The sequence below is a fragment of the Bos grunniens genome, chromosome 4 (assembly GCF_055505025.1).
Source record: "Bos grunniens cultivar Pamir isolate PY7600 chromosome 4, Bosgru_T2T1.0, whole genome shotgun sequence".
Classification (NCBI taxonomy): Eukaryota; Metazoa; Chordata; class Mammalia; order Artiodactyla; family Bovidae; genus Bos; species Bos grunniens.
Genome location: NC_141168.1, coordinates 64,330,883 through 64,356,491, shown reverse-complemented (window position 1 = coordinate 64,356,491; position 25,609 = coordinate 64,330,883). Strand labels below are relative to the sequence as shown.

General features: G+C 42.9%; 1 protein-coding gene and 1 long non-coding RNA gene across 4 annotated transcripts in view; one reads left to right on the top strand and one right to left on the bottom strand.

The window, feature by feature from the left end:
• LSMEM1 (leucine rich single-pass membrane protein 1) overlaps positions 1 to 25,609 on the bottom strand; it is a 143,324-nt gene that overhangs the window by 109,500 nt on the left and 8,215 nt on the right. For 2 of the 3 annotated variants that reach the window (XM_086396613.1, XM_086396614.1), the window contains exons 1-2: positions 21,204 to 22,052; positions 17,061 to 17,428 (exon numbers count right to left, since the gene is read on the bottom strand). Coding sequence is in view for 1 of the 3 variants with exons in the window: in XM_086396612.1 (XP_086252738.1) it covers positions 22,051 to 22,181 (131 nt within the window). In the remaining 2 variants the exon portion in view is untranslated. Of the gene's footprint in view, positions 1 to 17,060; positions 17,429 to 21,203; positions 22,182 to 25,609 lie in introns of those variants that run through there. The other variant, XM_086396612.1, reaches the window with a different exon arrangement.
• On the top strand, positions 22,382 to 23,291 carry LOC147374263 (uncharacterized). The gene is made up of 2 exons (XR_015162570.1): positions 22,382 to 22,554; positions 22,806 to 23,291. It is a non-coding gene; the product is annotated as an uncharacterized LOC147374263 (long non-coding RNA).

Sequence of the window (25,609 nt, the reverse complement as noted above, 5' to 3'; positions counted from 1 at the left end):
TGTGAAGACTTGCTGCCTGTTCCTCACCCCCTGTCTCTTCTCCAGCTCCCCACAGCCCTCCTGCTTCACTCCCCAGGTGGAAGCTGCCTTAGATTGCAGGGAAGATGCTTCAGAAATCACATGAAAACCAAAAAATTACTTCTCTGGTTAACATCCGTGTGGCAATATGTTTACTGCCTCTGTTCAGCCCTGAGCAATTGCCAGTGAAGCCAGAAAAGAGGGCAAGAGCTCTATTCGTCTAATTACTTCAGCAGAAGAAAAATGTGTTAATTAACTGACCTTAATAATTCATACATATCCAAACCAAGGGATCACTACATTGCATGCAAGGGCCGGCGTCTGAAGAAAGGATCATCAACAGGGTCTCAGAGACAGCCTCATTTTGGAGAGGTGATCTATTTTTTTTTCTCAAGAACAAATTTACCACCTTCAGAATGATTGAAGAACCTCTCTGCAAATTATGAGTTTGCTATAATACCTTGATTCCTCCAACTTCCACAGCTCCTCCTGGGGATGTGAAATATTTTTAGAATCACATCAGCCTAACACATTAATTGGATTTCATTATGCTGACTGCTGATTGGAACATTCTACAGGAAAGGGGAATGTGACTGTATGTGTCCTCTGCAGACTTCCAAATCGAAAAGATGAGGGAAAACAATGAGGCTGGCTTTTCTGGGGAGTTAATAGAGTCATTCAAATCACAGTTTTCTATCCAATATGCTGCTGCATAGAAACCAGCCAGGAAATTAGATCAACAGGCCTCCACTCTTAAAGTCAGTCAAAGACAGAGAAAGAATGCTGATTATTTCATTCTCAAAGACTGTGGGACCCCCCCAAGCAGGTATGCTGTTTACATGTCCCTCCATGGAGTTGTAGCAGGTAGGGGGGAGACCAATTTTTAAGGCCACAGGCAGAAAGGGGGAGATGGATCACAGGGCACCTGCAGCTGGGATGAAGTCATTTTCCAAAAGCACCTATTAAACAATTACATGGACATTGCAGACACACAAGCATACATTTGGAGGCTTGGAGTCTATTTTGCAGACAATGGACAGAAACAGAGAACAAAGATGAGCAGGAGGTTTGCCAGCAGGTCAGCAAGACACAGTGGTGATGACAAAGATGCAGCTGGCAGGGGAAGAACAAATGTGCCCCTGGCAACGACTCCAGCCTATCCAGCCAAGCCCATGGCTACAGCGTACGTGCCACAGCTGAGCCCCAACGCCAGCAGCAGAGCCAGAGGGACGCCCCTTCGGCACAGGCGACCTTGCCAGAGGCCCAGGCAGAAGCAGGAATAGGCCGAGAGGACTGCCTGGAGGCAGGACCCCTGTCCGTGGCTCCCTGGGTGTTGCTAAGGGTTGAATTGTGTCCCCTTCCTCCCCCAAATCCATATGTTGACATCCTAACCCCCCAGTGCCTCAGGATATGATCTGATTTGGAACTAGGATTGTTACAAGTGCAACTAGTCCAGATGAAGTCATCCTGGTGGAGGGTGGGTCCCTGATCCCGTAGGACTGATGTCCTCATAAAAGTACACCGTGTGAAGAAACAGGCTCTGGAAGGATGCCTTGTGAAGATGTGAGTTACACTACTAGAAACGAGGAGAGAGGCCCGAACTGATCCTTCCTGAGCACCTTCAGAGAGAGCGCAGGCCTGCTGACAACTTCACCCCGGAGTTCTGTTCTCTAAACTGTGAAACAGTAAGCTTCTGCTCTTCTAAGTCACCCAGGATGTGTGCTTTATGATGGCAGCCTGAGGAAACATACACTGGGCCAAGGAGGCAAGTGGGAGTGGGTGAAAGGGTTCCATCCCCTGGCCCTGGAATCCTGCCACTGTGCTCCAAAACCCAGTCCTGTGATTTCACACAACTGGCCAGCTCCTTAAGCCTGTTCCTCCAACTATAAACTGTTTAAGGGTTCCCTGGTGGCTCAGTGGTAAAGAATCTGCCTACCAATGCAGGAGACACAGGTTCGATCCCCGGTTCAGGAAGATCCCACGTGCCATGGAGCACCTAAGCCTGTGCACTAACTACTGAGCCTGTGCTCTGGAGCCCACATGCTGCAACTACGGGGGCCCGCATGCCCTAGAGCCCACGTTCTGCAACAAGAGAAGCCGCAACAGTGAGAAGCCTATGCATAACACCTAGAGAGTCGCCCCCACTCAAGAGAAAAGCTCAATCCAGCACAGTCCAAAATAAACAAATAAATAAAATTATTTTTTAAACTTTGCTTAGATAGCGCCTGTCCATAGGTTTGTTATGAGGATTAAATGAGATAATCCTAGTCACATGGTTAGCTTCATGCCTGGCCCATAGTAAACATAGAATAAATGTCAGTTAGCTTCTGTTAAGGGGCTACAGAATCAGATTATCAAAGTACAGGTGACAAGGGACATCCATCTCTAATCTTTGCATCCTAGATTTTACTTTGTACACCCCATAAACTAATGCATATTTTCTACCATGACAGCTAAAATTATTTATCTGAATGGCTGATTCACAACTTTCACAATTCTCTTCAAATCCCTTTTTCTATATGGCTGTTTTATTAAATCACTCTTGACTTGCAAATCCTCCATTGAACCTTCTTTCCTTTACGCATCTCCACCCACGGCTTTTCCTTCTGGGAAGATGTCTTTTCCTCCTTGCCCTGTCTGTTGACTTCGTGCACCTACGACTATAAATCTTCCCTGCCTCCCATTGCGGGCCCTCCCCTCCTTTCTGTGAGCCTGCTCTCATCCTACCTTCTCCCCAAAAACCCATCCACATTCGATCATCATGAATGGAAACAGGAGGCTGGTTACCACTCAAACCTAAACCACATCAACTACCTTCTGACTCCATCTCACCCACAACTGATAAAAATAAGCCTTTAAAAACGGAATGGGTCAGATTAATCCAGTGTCTCCTCATTGCCCCAAGGAGGAACTCCTTCTCCATGCCCTGGATAGAAGCAGCATGTACAAGACGAGGGAGGTCTATGTGGGTGACAGTTCACAGGAGAAAGTTGCTGGGCTCCGCTACTGCCCTGCCCTACACCAGTGTTTCTAGACACTCGCAGGGCAAGGCAGAACAGAGGACCCAATAATTCATCTGCCAACCCACAGAAGGAAGCCAAGTCACCCTCCCTTCACCATTTCATCACCAGTTCAGCCTTTGGGGGTCTCCCCCAACCCATTTCAGAAGCAGCTTCCAAGATACGGGTTGGATCAAGCACCTCAGTGCACAGAATTATAGTGAGGGAAGCTCTTCCACTCTACCCAGCATCTTGCTATCAATCAACAGCAGTAGATGGTTCCCATTTTTGCCTGCCAGCAACTCTCTATTTGGAGGAAGCAGTCCCTTTCTGTTCTGTATGAATCTCATGACAATCAGGCAGTGAAGCCACTCCACTGACTCTTCAGTGAAAGATCTAGCCCCAGGTGATGCCACTCACTAAGAACACAGCTGTCTTTCTCTCAAATAAACAAGGCTCAAGGACAGCATCCTATGGGGCTTCTTGTTGCACAAGTGGAGGCAAATAGATGCATGAAGGGAAGGTTGTCAACCCATATGCCAGATAAGGCTGCACCTCTCTTCTAGGCTTTGTGATACAGATACAGTTACCAATCTGGTCTCTGCCTCACTGAGACCTATTGATTAGATTTGCATACAGGTAATTCTGGGAGAAGAGTTGAGGGGACATGGGAAGGTGGTACCCTTGGCAGAGAACTGTGAGGATATTAATAGTGGCTGGTCAGCTGGATAGTGTGTCAGAAAGACTGGCCTCTGGAAGGGACCCCAATAGGTCTCTTCCTCCCAACTTTAGACTCTGTTAAGAGTGTGGGAAATTCTGAGAATTCTGAGAATCAGCACATACCGGGGGCTCATCTCCTTTCCACAATCGGAGAGACACATAGACAGCCCAGCCCTGCAAGGATGGAAGACAGTCAACAGCAGGGAGCTTTGCGATCTTTCAGGAGAATGAGGGACTCGATGCTTTGTTCCCTCCATCTCCCTACCCCCTTACCCAACACCCACCTCCCCACCCCCACAAGGGAAGGAGAGGAGAAGTCCCTGGGCTCCTGCAGCAGCCCAGCCTGTTACCTCTCTGAGAACTTGTATGTGTTTTCCAAGCTCCAGGAACATCTGCACAGAGCTTTGCAGAGCCCCACTAAAATTCCTGGCTTTGGCTCTTCCTTAATTTACAGCTTTGCTGCCATCATCAGGAAGGCTCCAGGCAAAAGCAATGGCAATTCAAAGACTCTGTAGTCGAGAGGGCCCAGGGGTCTTGGGAATTTTTCTCTTGGTTGAAAGCAGAAGCATACCCAGGGAAAGCTTTTTGGCTCTGTTCATCCCCAAAACATCTTTACAAAGAAAAATCAAAGGCAAATTTGGACTCGAATAAAGTAAGGGTTGTTGTGAACAGGAAGTGTTATGGGTCTGCTAGGAAAATGAACATTTATTTGGAAGTTATCGAGAGAAGCCAGTTTGAGATCTGTATACCCTGTGTTCTGCATAAAGATTAGGTTTGTTACTGGAGACATTTATGAAGAGCAATTGCCCCCAAAGTGCCTGGTAGGAGGACTATTCAGAGGTCATTTTCCTAATCTGAGACTTGCTGGGCAGGGTAAGATGTGGATACAGGTGCCCCAGAAACTCCATCACTGTCTGTCTTTGGGGCCTTGAAACCATCTGCACTTCCCACCTTAGCCACTGACCACCTCCCTTGCTGCCGGGACAGAGTTGCCAGCTCCACCACCACGGCCATTCTGAAGTCAATTAATGTTCTTGGATGTGGGACTGTGCCAGACACAAAAGCGCAATTCAGGAACATGCTCCTCTGTTCCTGTTCTCATCTCCCAACCTTATCCACTTCCTAGTTCTGTTTCTTACAAGAGCACCTCTGTTTTCTCAATCACCAGACATACTTTCCCTCCATGAACGCTATGCATAAATCCAATGCATAGTGAAGAATTAACCTCACCCAAAATAGAGGTCTGGCCTTTGTCATTGGCTCCTGGGAGCTGATCTCTAGGCCCTTGAAATGTCCTTCCTGATTTGTTGATCTGGGGCCCTCAGATAATATAATGTGCCATATGAAGGTGTTCCAGTTGATATCCTCTGCTCAGGTGCCAACATGTGAGTGAAAACACCAATGATTCCAGCCCTCAGCCATCAAGTTACCCCCAGCCATTTGAGTCTTCTTGGCTGAGATCTCAGATATTGTAAAACAGAGAATTGATTCCACTGTGCTCTTCCCAAATTCCTGAACACCGAATTCTATGAGTGTAACAAAATGGTGGCATTGTGCCTCTAAGTTTTCATCCAGTTTGTTACCCAGCAAGTAGCTGATACACTTTCCTGGCCATCCAAGTACGGATTAGACTCCCATTCTCTGGACTCCTGTGACATCTTGCACCTTTCCCATTCTAACTTTTTGTACTCTGTTATCATTGTCAACTCACTCCTCTGTACCCCATGCTAGATATTATCTGTGAAGTCAGAGACTACCTTAGGTATCTATATCTCCTCAGCACTCTATGCAGTGTCTAACAAAAAAAAAAAAAGGCAATCGATAATAATTTTTCGACAAATAACCCATGAAAGAGTGCCACAAGAGCACAAGAAGACCTTCCGAAAACAGCATACAACAGGACAAAAACTCCAGAACACGCCCTCAGTGAGTCAGATGTATCATTTTACTGTATGAAGCGAAGTACCTCAAATCAATGAGAGGGTTAACAAGAGACCAAGCCCAATTTCACTACAAAAATAACTTTCAATTTGTGAATTTTTCATGAAAGGAAAGCAAGTTCTGCCCTGGAAGAAAGATCCAGATAGCAGAAAGGCCAAAAGTTCAGGAGTATGTTCTGGATGGTAAATTACACTATGAGTTTAGACCACAAAAGGATTCAAAGAAACAATATCTAGCCAAACTTTATCTAAGGCCTAAAATTAATTATTAATCATAGAGCCTGACCAAAACTACTGAGGTGAGAACTGAATCCTGTTTTCAAGAGAGTCTTCTATGCTTCTCAAAAGATCCAAGGAGAAGGGCCAGGGTGTCACACAGGGCAATGATGATAGGATCAGGAAGATTCACTTACTGGATATGGAAAATTAAAGATTAATTATTAATTATGGAAATATAAACACTTTAACTCCTTGGCCAAGTAAAAACTTTAAAAATATGGAATATTATCTAACCTTATTTAATCTAATCTATGCAGTCCATGGAGAAGGCAATGGCACCCCACTCCAGTACTCTTGCCTGGAAAATCCCATGAACGGAGGAGCCTGGTAGGCTACAGTCCATGGGGTCACTAAGAGTTGGACATGACTGAGCAACTTCACTTTCACTTTTCACTTGCATGCATTGGAGAAGGACATGACAACCCACTCCAGTGTTCTTGCCTGGAAAATCCCAGGGACAGGGGAGTCTGGTGGGCTGCCATCTATGGGGTCGCACAGAGTTGGACATGACTGAAGCAACTTAGCAGCAGCAGCAGCATGCAGTCCATGAAATTCTCCAGGCCAAAATATTGGAGTGGGTAGCCCTTCCCTTCTTCAGAGGATCTTCCCAACCCAAGGATCGAACCCAGGTCTCCCACATTGCAGGCAGATTCTTTACCACCTGAGCCACTAGGGAAAGCCTCATTTACTGGATATAGAAAATTAAGAGAGTTTTCTTAAGGAGACAGATGGTGATTGCAGCCATGAAATTAAAAGACGCTTACTCCTTGGAAGGAAAGTTATGACCAACCTAGATAGCATATTGAAAAGCAGAGACATTACTTTGCCAACAAAGGTCCATCTAGTCAAGGCTATGGTTTTTCCTGTGGTCACGTATGGATGTGAGAGTTGGACTGTGAAGAAAGCTGAGCGCTGAAGAATTGATGCTTTTGAACTGTGGTGTTGGAGAAGACTCTTGAGAGTCCCTTGGACTGCAAGAAGATACAACCAGTCCATCCTAAAGGAGATCATTCCTGGGTGTTCTTTGGAAGGAATGATGGTAAAGCTGAAACTCCAGTACTTTGGCCACCTCATGCGAAGAGTTGACTCATTGGAAAAGACTCTGATGCTGGGAGGGATTGGGGGCAGGAGGAGAAGGGGACGACAGAGGATGAGATGGCTGGATAGCATCACTGAGTCGATGGACGTGAGTCTGAGTGAACTCTGGGAGTTGGTGATGGACAGGGAGGCCTGGCATGCTGCGATTCACGGGGTTGCAAAGAGTTGGACATGACTGAGCGACTGAACTGAACTGAAGGAGACAAGATTTTATTCAGAGAAACCGGATTATATTTATATAATATAGTTATATATATAACCCTTTATATATTACATATATTTTTATGTATATATAGTATGAAATATATATATAGTTTTATATATATAATGCTTCATATATTACATATATTTATATGTGCTCAGTAGTTTCAGTCATGTCCAACTCTGTGATCTTATGGCAAGGATCCTCTGTCCATGGGATTTTCCAGGCAAGAGTACTAGAGTGGGTTGCCATGCCCTCCAGGGGATCTTCCCAACCAAGGGATCAAACCCTCATCTCCTTCGTCTAATGCACTGAAGGCAGATTCTTTACCCACTGAGCCGTTGAGGAAGCCCAGTATATTTATATATGTATATAAACGCATACATAATCTTATATATATAACTGAATCACTTTGCTGTATACCAGAGGCCAGCACAACATTATGAATCAACTATACTTCAATTTAAAAAAAAAAAAAAGGAAAACAATTCAATGGGTATTAAAGAGTATAAACTACAAACTAAGACACCCTAAGAGTGAAATTTAAAGTCCCAGTTTTATTCTGAAATTTTAGAATCATTTAATTGTGTTATTTTTGCTTAATTCAAGAATAGCATTAGGAGTAATTTTCTCTGTTTGTGCCAAGAAAAAAAAAATCTATTCAATATGTGTGTAGTGTCATTATTACTGTCACTTTCTATCTTGACTCAACTCTTCTTAATTTCAAGTTACTTTCCCTCCTCTCCACATTGAGACTTAGGACCATGGCAAAATCCTACCACCTAGTGGAAAAATTCTCCATCCTTCACTCTAGATCCTTTTTAGAATTCAGAATGCATGAGCTGTTTGCCTTTGGTTACATATGTAGGTTTTAAGGGAATGAGCTGCTAAAACACCACCTTTAAGCACTGAAAGACTGTGTAAATTTTGGCCTCAGATTTCAGCCGTGTTACCACCTCTTAGATGGGAAGCAGTCACTGGGAAATGCGGAGATCTCCATCCACTGTGAGGGCTTTTTTCCATTTTTGTGTTTAGCATTGATGACATCACGATATAGGCACAAGCAGGTGACAGGAGGCACAAGTTTAATCTCCTGCACATGTTGAACAAGATAAACTCTCATCCACATCTGTCTCTGGGAGTCAATCAAACTCAGAAAAAATGTAACCTTCACCTTGAAGTCTGCGAAGCAGGATCCCCTTCTTTCAATAGATTTTGAGGTTGCCCGTTTACAATGAACACACAGCAGTTCTGCTTATTCATAGGTATGAATTTCCTGATGCTTCATTTAGCTTGACTACTCTATCACAGGAAATCATGTTGAAGGCAGAAAATTTGCCACAGAAATTATAGACCGAAGATCTGGCTAAGGCAATGGAGCAGAGAGAGAGAGAAGAGGAAGGAAAAAAATGAAAATTTCCTGGGAGACCTCAGTCTATTCCAACACGAGATCAACATGAATTGACCTTGAAAGAAAAATAAGATCTTTACACTTTTCCACAATTGCTTTCATCTTCCAGATGTTATCTTAGTTTTAGTTCATGCCATCACTGGCCCCAGCCCAAGATGACTACAGACAGGGTAGAAGAAAAAAAACTTCTGTCAATAGGGACACAAGAATAATACTGCTGGTATTCCAACATCCTGCCTGGTATGTATTATGCTTTGTCTGCTTATCTGCTAGAATATTCTAGTGCTTGCATATCACCCAGCATTTGATTGGTTCACCTTGGGATTCCTGCACCATGAAATAGAGTGTCCTGTTTCCTCATTCATCTTGCAGTTTTATATTTCACACTCTAGAATCCATTCCCAGTTACTCAGTCTTGATCAGAAGCAGAAGTTCCATCTCTCATTTCTGAAGGCTTGTTGCCTATTTTTTCTTGGATTTCTTCACATTAACCAATGTCTTTCAAAGAAATTCCCTTTTGCCTAAGCAGAAGCATCTGACACATTGAACTAGTAAAATTCATGTGCTTTTTAAATGAATATTTTAAATAAAAATACACACAACTATATTTTTGTCTTCTGTACCTTTAAATCCCTTCATGGAAAAGCAAAATTCTTCTCCTTATCTTGCAGGGGAAATGCAAGGCAGACAGTTTGATGGGAGTACTCAACTTTAGCATCTTTTCATGTATACCTAACTTCCTAAAAAGGAGGCAAAAGAGAGCAAATTGCAGGGGACAGATTATATCTCTGATATAGGTAATAGCTTTGCAGGGGATGTCAGGAAGTCCAAAATAAAAATAAAATAGAATATATAAACCAGTAACTAAAGAGAATAACATAAGTAATACCATAGGCTATAGATCCATAATGTCTCATTTCTAATCTCTCAGATGAGCTTTGGAGAACCACTCTAAATGTTCAGTGGTGTCTCACTCTTTGCAGCCCAATGGACTGTGGCCCACCAGGCTCCTCTGTCCATAGAATTTTACAGGCAAGAATACTGGAGCAAATGCAAGGCACCCTATGCATTTGCACAGAACCCTGGGCTTGGTTTAATGCCCTACTGTTGCCTTCTTGAAATTCTTAGTAATTTACAGACAAGGGGCCTGCCTTTCCATTTTGCACCAGACACCCACAAATTTGTTGATCCTGCAATAAATTCAGAGTGTAAAGAACTTCACCACTATTGGCAAAGTGTCTTTTTTCCCTCACGTCTGAAATAACAGACAAATCTGCAGAGAGACTGAAGTAATAACAAAGGCAATCCACTCACCTCCTTTCTCTGCAAGATTCCCTTCCTGTCTTCCCTGACAACTGAGCTTCCCATAGTTATCCTGCCTCAGGACAGCAGGCACATGTTTAAAGACAACATGACTTGACAGCCTCTGACTCAGCCTGGTCAGAGTCCACCAAGCAGTGGATTAGAGGCTGACGTTAACACTCCATGTTAATAAAGTCTTTCTTTGCTCAACTGACAACTCAAATCTTTCCATATTATACCACCTTTCTTCTTGCAGAATTCACAATCTGCCTTTGATGAGTAAAGAGCTACCACTATTAAACAGGAGAGTGGGCTTTCAAGGCCTAGCAGAACGATAGACTTAATATCCCAAAATATTATAAACAAGCAGAAAATTGTAGGAAAGACACATGTACATAAATACATCCCTAATAGCTGAGGTTTCTTTATTCATTTATTCAGAAAGTCTCCTTCTGTTGCCAGACACTGTCAGGCACTAAAGATTCATGGATGAATAAGAAAGACATTCACATTAAACCGGAAGTTGCTGGTGCCATGGTTCTTGTATCTGGAAGGATAAATCTGTAGGCAAATAAAAAAAATTAAAAAGAATAAAGCCAACACACAGAAGACAGAGGATCGAGAGAGGAGTAGGATGGCCCTGATGGTTTATGAATTCCTAGGTGCAATTGTTCCTGAGACCCAGGTTCTGTGAGTCAATAAATTTCCTTTTTGCCTTAACTGTTTTTTTATTTTTAAGACATGGTTTCTATTGCCATGGTGATTAGAATCCTGGTAAAACTGACTATGAACCAAGGGCTATGCTTCACAAGCATGTTATTTTTCTTCAAACATACCATTAGGTTGATGATTATCATTCTCACTTTTTTTTTTTTCATTCTCACTTTTATAAAGAGAACTAAGGTGGAGAGAGGTTAAGCTCCCTTCCCAAAGCCACACAGCTATCAGGAAGCAGACCTAAGATAATAATCTAGTGTGCCCAACTCCAAGTCTTTCTGGTGCCTGAAAATTTTAGGGTAAGTCTCCCTGAGGTAATAAATCCAAAAATGTTTTAGAGACTCTGTCTGAGAAGAGTCTGAATATCTGAAGAAGAGGTGTTGAGAGGGAAGGATTAGAAAATGTCCCCCCAAACAGAAGGGACACCATGAATGAAGACATTGCAGTGGAAATGACATGCTATGAGTAAGGACCCACTGCAGGATTTGGGAACTACTATAGATTTTTTACCAGGGAGAATATAGACTTACATTTTTAGAAAGATTATTCTAATGACTTTGCAGAATGAGAACTTGAAACAAACCAACCTTTAGTCTGAGAAACCAGTTAGGAAGGTGGTCATTCAGACAAACAGTAATGAGCCTAAGTAGGGCACAGCTGGGGGCGGGGGTAGGGGGAGGAAAGAATGGATGTGAGAAATGATTTATTAATAGAAGGTAAAATAAAAAACCTTGATGACTAAATTGTGTATGGTAAGTAAGGAAAAGGGAGCAGAGGTGGCCCTCAAGTTCTGGTTTGCAGATGGTGATGCTCCCAGCTAAGCCAGGGGATACAAGAAGAGTAAATTTCATGGGGAAAGACGATTAGTTTTATATGGGACATGTTATCTAAGTCTGGATACTGAACAGGTAATTAGCTCTATACCTGAAGCACAGTAGAAAGGTCTAGATTGAAGAAATAGATGAAGACGTTCATCTATAAATTAAAAAAAAGGCATTCGATAACATAAAATGAAGTAATCCAGAAGAGCAGGAACAGCAACAGTGAAGAGGCAGGTAGAGCAAGAGGGGCACTAGGAAGAAATAGAAGAGAAATCCTAGAAGTACAGAATGAACCCAGGACAGTGCTGACCCAGAGGTCAAGGGGGTGAGGAGTTTCGCGAAGTGAATGATGAACAATGTCAAACGCAACAAAAAGATTTGTGAAGAAGTCTGAGGACTTCCCTGGTGGTCCACTGGTTAAGAATCCACCTGCTGATGCAGGAGACATGGGTTTGATCAGTGGTCTGAGAAGATTCCACACGCTGCAGGGCAGCTAAGCCCAGTACTACAACTACTGAACCTGCGCACCCTGGAGTCTATGCTGCATGACAAGAGAACCCCCCACAATGAGAAGCCCATGAACCACAACTAGAGAGTAACTCCTGTTTGCTGCAACTAGAAAAAGTCCATGTGCAGCAACAAAGATCCAGTGCAGCCAAAAATAAATAAATTTATTGGGGAAAAAAGAACAAGTTTGAGAAATGGTCATGGGATCTAGCAATGAGGCCATCCGTTATAACCTTAACAAGGACAGTTTCAGTAGACAGGTGCAAGTGTCAGATTGCATCATGATTTGAGGAATGGATGGGAGGTTAAGAGACAGTGAGTGTAGGCTGTCATTTTGAGAAGTCTAGACAAGGAGAGTAAGAACAAAAGATAGTGGCCAGGAGGGGTAAAGGGAGAAAGATCTCTGTGAATGGGTCTCAAACAGGTATCTACAGGAAAAGAATGAGCTAGTGGAAGGGGACAGATTGACTAATCAGAGCATGGTCCCAGGTTAGGAAAAGAGATTGGGATCAAAGATAGAAGTTCAGTTCACCTTGAACTGAGTCTTGAGAAGAAGCCATAGTTGGGGTGAGGTCGTATGTAGGTCTATAGAGAGAAAAGGTGGCCATCTGGAGCAATCTTCCAAATGGCATCAACCTTCTCTCTGAAGGTAGAATGACCAACCATCCCAGCCTTCCAGGGAATGGAGACTTTCCCAGGAATGATGGCCAGCCTATTGTCTGCTCAGGAGGATGCCTTCCTTCCTCTGAATTTTTCCAGCTCTTAGTCTCTGGGCCACAAAATTGGAAACTTAACCATGCCTTCTCTCTTGTTTTGCCTCTGTGTGGTAATCTTGTCTCCCCTCTTAGGGATAATTTCCAGGAGGGCAGCATGTCTGCATGGTGAAAAGACACTGGAACTTAATAAATTCTTGTTGTTTCATAGAAGATACTTCCCAACAGAGGCCTGACAATCAGTTACCTTGTGTGGACCTTCCTAAAAGCGGGGTCAGAGAGGCTCCTTCCAGGGAATTTCTCCAAATCCAAAAGAACTACCAGCCCCTCACTAAAGTCAGCAGAAAATTTCTCCCTCACCTCAAACCCTACTCACCTTCTTTATGTGAATAAGAAAAGGAACGGCCACTCTCATTAACCACGTTCTTAACAAGCGCTAGGTGTCACTCTGTCCAATCTTCACGGCAACACTGTGAGGCGGGTATTTTTCTCATTTTATAGATGATGAGGCCAAGGCTCAGAAAAGGTAAGTAACTCAGCCAGTGTCACACAGCTCGTGAGCAACAGGTCCAGATTCAAAGGCAAGTCCTTCCATTCCAAAGCCTACCATCTTCCCACCATGAAGGTGTCCCCCTAGCTGGGTGGCTGTTTCTCCCAGGTGTGGCCCCCAGCTGTCCTATGTCTGATGCAACCATTCACTCTCCCTTCAGCATCACACACTGTATTTTAACTCTTGCCTTCTTTCTTCCTTCAAATTGTCCTTCCTCCGAAATAACCAACTGCCACCAGATGTCCCTCCTCTCCTATTAGTCCGCACCACTTGGCTCTGTTGCAAGTCGAGGCAATGCAGGCAGCCTGGAAACCCATCCTAGCTTAATCCAGTTACACAAATTCCCATTATTGAGCCATCAGTTATAGCCTGGGGATGCCCAGATGCGAACATCATGCAAAGGGTAAAGCACAAATACACAATGACAAGGCAAAATCTGAGAGGGTCACATGAAGTTCTAGGCTCAGAGGAGGTACAGCTTTCACTGAGGGCATGAGGAAACAATTATGAATGATTCCTTTGTGACTACCACAAGTATTCTGGAAAGAACCTGGGTTTTCTGTCATCTGTTCTAAATGAAGTTTAAAAATAGGTCCTGGAATGTACCTCAAAGGCTAGCTAATGTCTTTTCCATCATTATTTTTTGAGTCTGTAAGAAACTGTTTTCGAGTCCCTAAATGGATTTACAGTAATTCAGAAGTTGACCCCATCTCATCGATATTAAAGAAGTTTGCTAAGTTGGGTGGAATCAGTGAGGAGGATGTGGAATAGAATTCTAACTTAGCCTTTTGGTGGCAATATTTGAAACCACTTTGGGGCATGGAACATTAGACATTTTTAGCATTCAAGAAACCATAATTCAATTATTAACTTGTGTTTTGTTTGTTTGACCTGCCCTGTTCGTTCATCAGACAATAAGTGTTCTATAGCAGCAGTATTCCACATTCAGGAAGGATATTCCTCATGAAATAAGCTTGTTACAATCCATTTCTTTGAGGATTCATGCATGAAGAATGAATCATGTTTCACAACTCAAAAGAGGATGTGAGAGTCAGAGGAGGCCAAGAAACAAAGAGAAATTAGGATCATGACTTCTGTTTCCACAGTCCATTTATTCTTTATGTGTGGAGAAGACACAGGCAGCATTTGCCAGCTTCCATCCGGGAAAAGATGTCACAGCCTGACAGGTGGGATATGTACATCACTCCAAAGGGGCCTTTTCTACCCTTATTAACATTTACATCCTACTCTTCACGAGGCAAGTGCATGCTCAGTCATATCCAACTCTTTGCGACCCCATGGACTGTAGTCCCTCAGCCCCCTCTATCCATGGAATTTTCCACGCAAGAATACTGGAGTAGGTTGCCATTTCCTACTCCAGGTAATCTTCTTGACCCAGGGATTGAATGTGCATCTTTGTGTCTCCTGTATTAGCAGGCAGATTCTTTACCACTGTGCCACTTGGGAAGCCCCACATTCCTGGCCTAAAAGCAATTGTCTACAGAAAAATCCCTACATACTTTATTGGCAAGACCAACCTTGAAGTAAAGAAGAGAAAGAACAAAATTTAAAATTTCTCTGTTTTTGATCAATAATGTCACCTTCCTCTACGTGCAGTTTAATTTCTCTTGGATGGTGAGAAATTCAGAGGTAACACCAGTTGTATCCAAATGAACTCAAAAAAACAGAAAATGCAACTAAATTGGATAGGTTTTTAATCCTTGCAGTTTAAAGAGTTGCACCTCACCACCTAATAGCTGATCGAGCCCCTGTCTGTTGCAACAATTTTGCTCCTTGGGTGCTGAAGACTGAACTAATCACTGGACTCACTTCACGGCCCATCACTCATTGGTTCCAGGTGACTACTGACTATTTGGTATTGATTGTTTTTAATCCCGCCAACTCCGAGTCACTTAAAGCTGTTATACCAAACAGGAGGGTGACCATTTCTAGATGTGATTCTCAGTACCCAGGAAATGTCAATATTCTGTCCAAGAACCCATAAAACGTCTTCAGATGAAAATACACAAGATAGGAAGGTCCCATTCCAAACAGCCACGAGGCATATTCTGATGTAACTGGGGTCAGGGCAGGGGGATTCTAAGGACCCTGAGCAGCATCACTTTTCCTAAAAACAAAACTGAAATCTGTGTCTTGAGATCAAGATTGATCACAATTTTTTCAACCTGTGAAAAAGACAAGCTGCGGGAAAGTTGACCAGCCTGGCCAGACCTGTGTGTCTCAAGTTCCAAGGAAGCCCCCAGGTCATGATACTTACTGCAAAGCTTCTACTGCAAAAATAATTATTATCTGCTCTCCTGGAACAGAAAGTGGAGCAGACCCCTTGTCTGGCTTCCTCCGACAGACTCCTCGCCCTTCAGCATTCCCAGGTTCTCATTCACATCTTCTGCTATTAGAATAGCCATCCATTGGCCCCCTAGACAAGTGAACAGCCCCTTAAAGTGGAGCCTCAGCCAAGCACGTTGAGAAAGGAGAGAGGAAGGGAGAGGAAAGAGAAAAGCTATGTGCAGAAAGAAATGGAGGGTTCTTCTAAAGACTTTTACGGGTCCTTGACAAGAGACTAATAGTGTTCCCTGGGGATTAAAACTAATAACCACAGATGATCAGACGTCCCCCTATTTATATACAATTTATTAGTGACTTATAAACAACAGAGCCTGAAAGACTTTATCAACTTCCTGGTTCTCACCAGCAGCAAAACACTCCCACTTTACAGACAAAATTCTCTAAAGTCAGGAACAGAGACAAGAGAGGTGAGGACCTCACTGTAACTCATGCATAGATACAGAATCCAAACACAAGCTTATACTGAATCCATCATTTGTCCAGCCACTCTACCAAACTGCTCATCAGACTCATCACAGCAGCTTTGTAAAACCATGAATCCCCAACCCCTGCCTGCTAAGTCAGAATCATGGAGAGTAGGATCCAAGAACCTGGGTCTAAGTCTCCCAGGTGATTGTTGGACAGCCACGGACCTGCTTTTTCCTGTCATGGTAACAGATCATGACTGGTTTCTTACACATTTTATTTGCACAACCAGATCAGAAACCCATTTGGAGGCAGGATGACGCCCTAGACCCTTAAATCCTCTGCAGTGTCAGCCCACACAGGTGGGCACCATGTATACGCCCAATGCTTGCTCATTAGAGGGAATTAAGTTTGTTCTGAGTTGCTTTTCACTGTTTTTTTTTTAATCCTTTCATCATCCTGCAAAGCAAAATTATATTTCAGTAAGGTTTCCCCTATAAAAAAAATTTACTGAGAAGTTTTTATCTTCACCAAATGAGAGTAAGTAGACATATGGATTCCAATAAGAATATTTTTAATTTCCTCTTTAAAAGAAAATATATTTCCTGACTCTGTTGAAAGATAGTTCATAGTCCTAGAATTCTTTCTCCTTTTCACAGCTTCTTCTGGGCAAATTCATTTACAGAGGGGATAGATTACCAATCTTTTCTGATGATCTGTTTCTTTTGCTCATCCTCTACTGAATTTAAATGGGGTCATTATTTTAAGCGGGAATAAAATTATTTTATACACCATAACTCAGAGATCTTGTTTCCATTAAAATTCTCATTCTAAGACATAAAAATGGGTTATAATACAATGGTTTGTGCAGTATAATTCCCCAAGACGCCTCAGTCCAAATGTCACACACACCAAAATTGTTCTTTTCCATCACAGACTGCTGTTAGAAAAAAAAAAAAGAAAAGCTATTATTTTGTGTTATTCTAACCCTCCTGGTTTTCTTGTTCTTACCCAAGAGCCTTGCTTTGGAGACTGGAGTTCACTGGTGGAGTTCTGGCCAGATGACCCTGGTCTTTCCAGGAGAGAGAAGGGCCTGTGTTCCCTAAATTGCGGCCGGCATCCACACTGTGAAGCTGGAACCTCCTCCTTCCAGGCTGTTCTACACCGCAATGGTCTCCAGGTGTCACAGCAAGGTGTGGTGTGTGGGGCTGGGCCCGGCTCACCCACAGGTGGTTGCCAATCAGAACCATCTGAGGAGCTACAGCAAGGCTCTCCCAGGGGCCTCACGATGGATGAGGCAGTGCATTGGCCCTGGGGTCAAAAGACATGGTAATCCTTCCATCACAGCAACACCAGGAAGGGCATGCAGACAGAGCCCACTGCCAGAAAAAAAAAAAAAAAAAAGTCTCTTTCTGAGCCTCTTGTGAACATACACAAAGTCCAAAAAAACATACAAAACTTTCCTTCTCTTTCCCTATCAGGACATGAGTCAGTTAAACAGTCCCTTCTATTTCTTTTTCTACTCCTTTGCCTTCCTTTCCTGTCCTGGCTCCCTCCTGCTGCTGCACCTCATGGGCAAGGCATTAATCCAGGACAGACAGACAACTCCTGGCTCCACTCAGGGAGGCAAATGCAGATCCTTTTGTTCTTCAGACTAGATCATTTAGGAAACAACCAATCCTCTGTCTTATATTGACCCCCTCTTATAAACTGAAGGCTTGGAAAAAGAAGGCTGAGTGCCAAAGAATTGAGGATTTGGAACTGTGGAGCTGCAGAAGACTTTAGAGTGTCCCTGTGACTGCAAGGAGATGAAACCAGTCAATCCTAAAGGAAACCAACCCTGAATATTCATTGGAAGGACTGATGCTGAAGCTCCAATACTATGACGACCTGATGCAAAGAGCCTACTCATCGGCAAAGACCCTGATGCTGGGAGAGATTGAGGGCAGGAGGAGAAGGGGATGAGATGGTTGGCTGGCATCACTGACTGAACAGACACGAATCTGAGTAAACTCCTGGACACAGTGAAGGATAGGGGAGGCTGGCATGCTGCAGTCCATTGGATCACAAAAAGTTGGACACGACTTAACACTGAACAAGAACTTGTAAATTAGCTTAAGTTGTTTTGCCAAAAAGCTCTTACTCCACTACCCCTGGTCAGATTAGATCAGGATGCGCAGCAGAAAAACATTTAGCCCTAAGGCCCCATCAGGAGATGTTAAATTTAGTTATTTCTCTTATACATCTACTACTTTTAACATTAACAATAATAATGACAATAAAAACTAGCATTTATTGAGTACTTTGTTTTTGACACTGTTGTAAGCCATTTATCATTTCAGACTCACAATAGTAACAGATTTTATTTATCCAACTTTATTGATAAAAGAGGAAAGAGGTTAGTTTCCCCAAAGCCACAGTAAATGGTAGCACCAGGACAAATCAGACAGTTGGCTTCCCCAGCCCGTGTCTCAACTACCAAATCTGACTGCCAAGAGACTACTTGTAACCAGAAGGTATGAAGGTTGTTTTGCAAGATGAACAAGTTCTCAAGACCTAATGTCCGTTATAGTGACAACAACTTAGCAGTACTGTGTTGTATACTTGAAATTTTCTAGGAGTATAGATCTTAGATCTTTCCATACACAGCACACATTCATACAAATAGCAACTATGTAGAGGTGATGAATATGTCAATTAGCTTAATTATGTGACCATTTAACAATGTATACATAGCTCAAAACATCACTATAGACCTTAGATATATACAAATTTATGTCAATTATACATCAAAGCTATTTTTTTAAAGGAAAAAATGTATGATTTTTTAAAATCTTCAGTTGGAGGATAATTGCTTTACAATGTTGTGTTGGTTTCTGCCATACATGAACATGAATTGGCCATAGGTATACATATGTTCCGGAGAAGGCAATGGCACCCCACTCCAGTACTCTTGCCTGGAAAATCCCATGGACAGAGGAGCCTGGTAGGCTGCAGTCCATGGGGTCGCTAAGAGTCGGACACAACTGAGTGACTTCACGTTCACTTTTCACTTTCACACATTGGAGAAGGAAATGGCAACCCACTGCAGTGTTCTTGCCTGGAGAATCCCAGGGATGGGGGAGCCGGTGGGCTACTGTCTATGGGGTCGAACAGAGTTGAACACAACTGACGTGATTTAGTAGTAGTATATGTATGTTCCCTCCCTCTTGACTCTCCCTCCCACCTCCCACCCCCCATCCCATCCTACCCCTCTAGGTTGTCACAGGGCACCGGGTTGAGCTCCCTGTGTCATACAGCAAATTCTCACTGGCTACCTATTTTACATATGGTAAGGTATATGTTTCGGTGCTACGCTCTCAATTTATCCCACCTGCTCCTTCCCCCACTGTGCCCACAAGTCTGTTCTCTATGTTTGTGTCTCTATTGGAAGTGTTAGTCACTCAGTCATATCTGACTCTGCAACCCCTTGGACTACAACCTGCAAGGCTCCTCTGTCCATGGAATTCTCTAGGAAAGAATACTGGAGTGGTTTGCCATCCCCTTCTCCAGGGGGTCTTCCCGACCCAGGGATTGAACCTCGATGTCCTGCATTGCAGGCAGATTCTTTACCATCTGAGCCACCAGGAAGCCCTTGTGTCTCTATTGCTGACCTACAAATAGGTTAATCATACTATTTTTTCTATATTCCATATATATGCATTATTATATGATATCTGTTTTTCTCCTTCTGACTTACTTCACTCTGTATAACAAGCTCTAGTTTTATCCACTTCACTGGAACTGATGAAAATTAATTCCTTTTTATGGCTAAGTAATATTCCATTATATATATGTGACCTCTTTATCTGTTCATCTGTCAATGGACATCTAGGTTGCTGCATGATTTTATTAAATAAAAATTTTCCAAATGTTAACATTTACAATAGTGCCTTTATACATACACACACACACACTTTTATTTTCTTTTTTTTTTTTTCCACACTTTTATTTTCTGAACCATTTTGGAATTGAAGACATAATGTCACTTTATCCTAAAATGCATCCATGTGTGTTTTCTAAAAACAAAGACTCTCATATAACTATGATATGATTATTAAATCAAGGAATTAACACTGATATAATACCATTATCTAGCCTATAGACCCTATTCAGATTATTCCAGTTGCTCCAATAATAGCTTTAATAGCAAATTTAAATCCTTGTGTTGCAAAAAAGAAGACTACATGTAGCCAGCAGTATTTTAAAACATAAAACACCATCGATAGAAGCTGTGAGTCTGTGAATCCAAATACCTGGAGCGGGGTGCCTGGAGTGCCCCAGGCTGTGTGGATGACTATGGCTCCATAGACACCATACAGGCAGGACAGTGCAGATCCAACAGGGTGGATCCAAAAAGATGGATGAAATGATTCATCAGACACTATACTACTTCACATTATAAAAATCATAAATTTCTTACCATAAAGATCATTTATTACCGAGCACAAAATATCCACTGTGTAGGTAGAAAGGGAGGAAAAAAGCATTACAAGAACAAATGAGTTCAAAGAAAAATGGCTATTTTTACAGTTGTTGCATCAGCTCATCTGTCGTCCCTGACACAATGTTACAGCAAATCTTGACAAATAATTCTGCCACACCACATCAACAGGCCAGTAATAATTTTCCAATAAACACAAATTTCAGTTTTAAAATATCCTGCATGACATCCATTTTAAAAAAATAACTATGCAGTACAAATGTTTTTGAGTGGGAGACAGATTCAAGAGGGAGGGGACGTACATATACCTATGGCTAATTCATGTTGATGTATGGGAGAAACCAATACAATATTGTAAAGTAATTATCCTTCAAAAAAATAATTAATTAAATAAATACATTAAAAAGTTAACTTTAAAAAAAGTTGAGTGTAAAAATGAATAGGTGAAACATCTTGTGTTTTTTTCATTAATTATTTACTGTCATAAAATGTGTTTTTATGTATGTATATAACTTTAGAGTAAACTCAAATGTTTTTAATGAACCCAAAATGATAGAACAATAATACATTTCACACAACAGACTCACACAATATATAGTAAACATTTTCTAAGATTCGTGCTTTCAAACTCATATTGAAGCATGTCTAATTTCACAAACTCTGTGCCTTACCTTTTGTGCTGAAACAAGTCAGGTTCCAAATATTCCAAATATACAATTTCTCACTGCAATTTAATAAACCTATAACCTATAAACCCAGCAGATTTCTGCACAATTAATCAGCGGGTTACTGAAGGATTTTTTTTCCTGTCGGAAAGTCAAAAAGCTTATATATCTCTATATAACTACGTATCTCCTTTGTTCCCCACTTGAATGTAAACTTCTGTAGAATACAGTGGTTTGCAAAAAGCAACAGCTCAATAAACATTATTTGAACAACTCAGGCTCTCTCTTGTGGTCCCCACCCTACCATATGCACTTAACTACTATCAACAAATACCTGTAGGCAGATAGCTCTGAGTCGATCCATCCCCCATCCCTGAAGAAGTAAGAGTCAAGTATAATCACCTGAGCAGAATCTCTTTTATTGAAAAGAATCATCACCTGATCCCCTTGAATACAAACAATTCAATGAATCCCTTAGGCTTTCCCCGGAGTTCATAAAGATACACGAGGGGCCATGAACTTTACTGGCCACTGTGACCTTATTTTGGTGACAAATCTCCTTTGGTAAAAGAAGCTGCACATGCAGAGCCAAATGCCCTTTCTCGCTTACTGTTGTTTCTGCCCCATGCCTGCCACCCTTGAGCCCATGAAAGCTGAAGGACACTCCCACAAAACGAGCCCCTTTCTGGCAGCTGCCCCTAAGCCCCCCTTGCCTTGGGGTTGCTCCCATCCCTGTAATTGAAACTCAGCCTTTCAAGACCCACAAATACCCTTGGTGGTTCTTAATCCCTACACCCTCCCTGGACCGTGAGAAGCTCAGGTGTTAGCAGTTGCTCTTGGACGATTCATTTCTTTAGCTCTGTTCTGAGTCCAGCTGGTTGAGTCGCTTTACGATGATGCTGTTGATTTTCTTAAGATCATCGATGTCCTTTCCTTCAGCTGCTAGTCGTCTTGACACATCTTCCATCTTGTTTTCGGTTTGAACTTAAAAGTGAAAAATAGACAGTGTTATGCTGGTTTCCAGTGTGTTCCATCGTGACTCATCAGAGCCCATGGGGGTGTTCAGCTGGGAGCTGAGAGGCCGTCTTGGCAAATCCTCTGCTCCAATAGCCCATGCAGCCCAGAGGCCCGGGAGAGAAACTGCTGAAGTCTTCTATGAAGTGAATTATTTTTATAACCCTTTTGTGCCAGACTCGACTACCTTTGGCAGCTCTGCTCAGATTTTGGCTGAGAAAGACATTGCATGAACAACCACAGGAAAACTGCCAGTGTCTGATTATCCCCGGAGAAGAGATTGTTATGTTGTCTCATTCTGAGACCCGTTCTCAGCAAAGGTTTTTCCCTCATCATTTGGGAGGTGAGATATTTTGGGTTCCAACCCATAGGTCTCCTGGTTCTAAATTACCAGTCCATAATGAATTATAATAATAATTCTCCCCAGCTACTCTGAGAGCAGAGAGACCATATTTCCAAAATAAATAGAACCCCTGGGTATTGAGTAAGCCGGGGAGTGGAGCACTCTGAGGCCTACCTGGCAGTTAAAATTTCCAAGAAAGGCAGCACAAAATCAGTATTTAATACGTGGACTCCGTATCATTTCCATTTCAGGCAAGTGTTTTCCAGGATAGCTTTCAGGAACTAACGCAGGTGGTGACACAGCACCGAGTTTACCCAGCAACTACTTCGGGGAGGCATCTGAGCTTCAGCCTCCGGCCTTGGGACAAGCTGCTGCCCAGAAGCTGCCTCCCCTCTGTGTCTGAAAATTACGTTTGGATGAACTGTGCTCTAGAACATGGATGTGTTGGTGCAGAGCCAGACAGAAGCAATACCACTCGCTCCTGGAGAAAAGTGTGAAACAACTAAATCCACAGCATGTGACATCCTTTCCCCTCTCTGGAACCTTCTACATGAGTCAAACGCAAAAGGGAGTAGCAGCCATGTTGGATTAAGTCTGTTCCACAATATATTAGCTCCAAATTAAATTCCAAAAGAGAAAAAGGATTCTATATGCAAAAATATTAGAGAAAAATCATATACTGACTTGCATTTTGGAAATTAACAAAAAGTAAAATAAAATACCTTGAGTATTACTAACCTAGCAATTCTCAAACTTACTAGACCATAGAACCCTTTTTTAAATGAAGGCAATACTTAATCACATCCCACAGACCTAATATCTAACACTGCTTGGCCCCTGTAAACCTACAGAGGCAGGTAGGCATCCTGGGTAATCTACCCTTGCTGTCCAGTATTCCTCTTTAGAACAGAGATTGGGACAAAAACACAAGGTCCAATAGTTTAATCAATGTAATCAGTGTAAAATAGCCTATTTCTCTTGCATAAAAATGCCAGATATAAGTTCTCACACTTCAGTTAAAATGATACAAATCTGTACCAAATCCCAGTGAGAGCAGAAAGGTTTCCTCTTCAAAGATGACCACAGGCCAAGTTCATTTACAGGGGCCTGTGCCAACAGGATTGGAGAAGGAAATGGCAACCCACTCCAGTGTTCTTGCCTGGAGAATCCCAGGGACGGGGGAGCCTGGTGGGCTGCCGTCTATGGGGTCGCACAGAGTCGGACACGACTGAAGCGACTTAGCAGCAGCAGCAGTGCCAACAGGACTTCCCTGTTGCTTCAGATGGTAAAGAATCCACCTGCAACGCGGGAGACCTGGGTTTGATCTCTGGGTTGGGAAGATCCCCTGGAGGAGGGCATGGCAACCCACTCCAATGTTCTTGCCTAGAGAATCCCCATGGACAGAGGAGCCTGGCAGGCTACAGTTCATGGGGTCGCAAAGAATCAGACACAACTGAGTAACTAAGCATGCAAGCACGTGCCAACTCTGGTCTTAGGTTGGGCTAAAGTTTATCTGCAAACCACCGGAAGCCTCTTATTATTAATACAAAAGGCAGTGGAGCGCCAGGAGTTCTGGAGGCAGATGGGCCAGAGTATGAATCCCAGTCCTGCCTCGGATTAGCTGAATAAACAGGGAGGGTTAAACTCTGGGCTTTCACCTTTCACCAGCAAAATAGAAATATTAGACACTACCTTGAAGGGTAAAGATTTAAGATAATGAATTTAATGCATCTGGCACAGAGTAATTGTCCAATAAAAAGGCATTCTTTATTCACATCTTCTTTCTGTTTCTTGATATGACTTTGCCCTCAATATAAAACCCTAGAAGCAAACATAAAATAAATCCTATTCATAGAAGAGGGTATAAGATGGTAATAAAGAACATGGTAGTTGATGTCAGGCAGGGGTGTCTCTGAGCCCTGATTAGGCACCCTTGTCTGTGGACCTTCAGCACAGTAATTAATCTCTCTAAGCTTTAGTTTCAGCATTGATAAAACCAGAATAACAACAGGTACCACACAATAGAATTGTTATGAGGTAGTGAGCAGACATGAATGTTTACCATCGTGCCTGGGAGACAGTGAGAACCCAATACATCACATTTTAAATCATTATTACCCTTAGTCTTTTCCCACAAAAGAGAGCAGTCCCTCTGGGCTGCTTCCCTGTATAGCTGCTGCTGCTAAGTCACTTCAGTCGTGTCCGACTCTGTGTGACCCCATAGACGGCAGCCCACCAGGCTCCCCCGTCCCTGGGATTCTCCAGGCAAGAACACTGGAGTGGGTTGCCATTTCCTTCTCCAACGCATGAAAGTAGAAAGTGAAAGTTAAGTCGCTCAGTCGTGTCCAACCCTCAGTGACCCCATGGACTGCAGCCTTCCAGGCTCCTCCATCCACGGGATTTTCCAGGCAAGAGTACTGGAGCCCTGTATAGCAGACATACCTAAAATTTCCCACTAGTTTAACTCAGTCATTTCCCCAGACAGTGAGGCGGGATGATATTTGCAGCATCCACTTTTGAGGTATAACATTTCTGAAGAGTAATCCACACCCTCTTTCCAGCCCAGCAGGTTCAGGGCCAACCCTCCTCCATAGAATAATCAGATCCAAGGGCAGCATTATTGTCAGGATAGTTCACACTGTAGCTTCTAAGTGCAAAAGGGCATTAGCAAGGTGACAGAGAAGCAATTAAATTACATCACCACTTCATGCCAGCTCTGAAACCTAGAACAGAGATAGAGCTTTAAGCTGGATGGGAGATGAAGTTTTGGGGAGGAAAAGGGGTTAGAAGCTGTGAAAGTCATGCCCTCTGCCCACCTCCCATCACCACCACTGCTACCTCCACTAATCCTGAGTGAACTTGAATTAGAGGCATTTCAAACACATGGAATCCACTTCTCATTTAGGCTTTGTGAAGGCTACAAGGCCTGCAGGGCAGAAGAAACGAGTGTGGTGGATGCAGGCAAAAGGGTATCAAGGATGACTCCCTCCTCTCAGGCTCTTCCACTCTTAGTGGGTGCGGGAGAGAACTGAAGTAACTCCAGATGGTGGTCTAC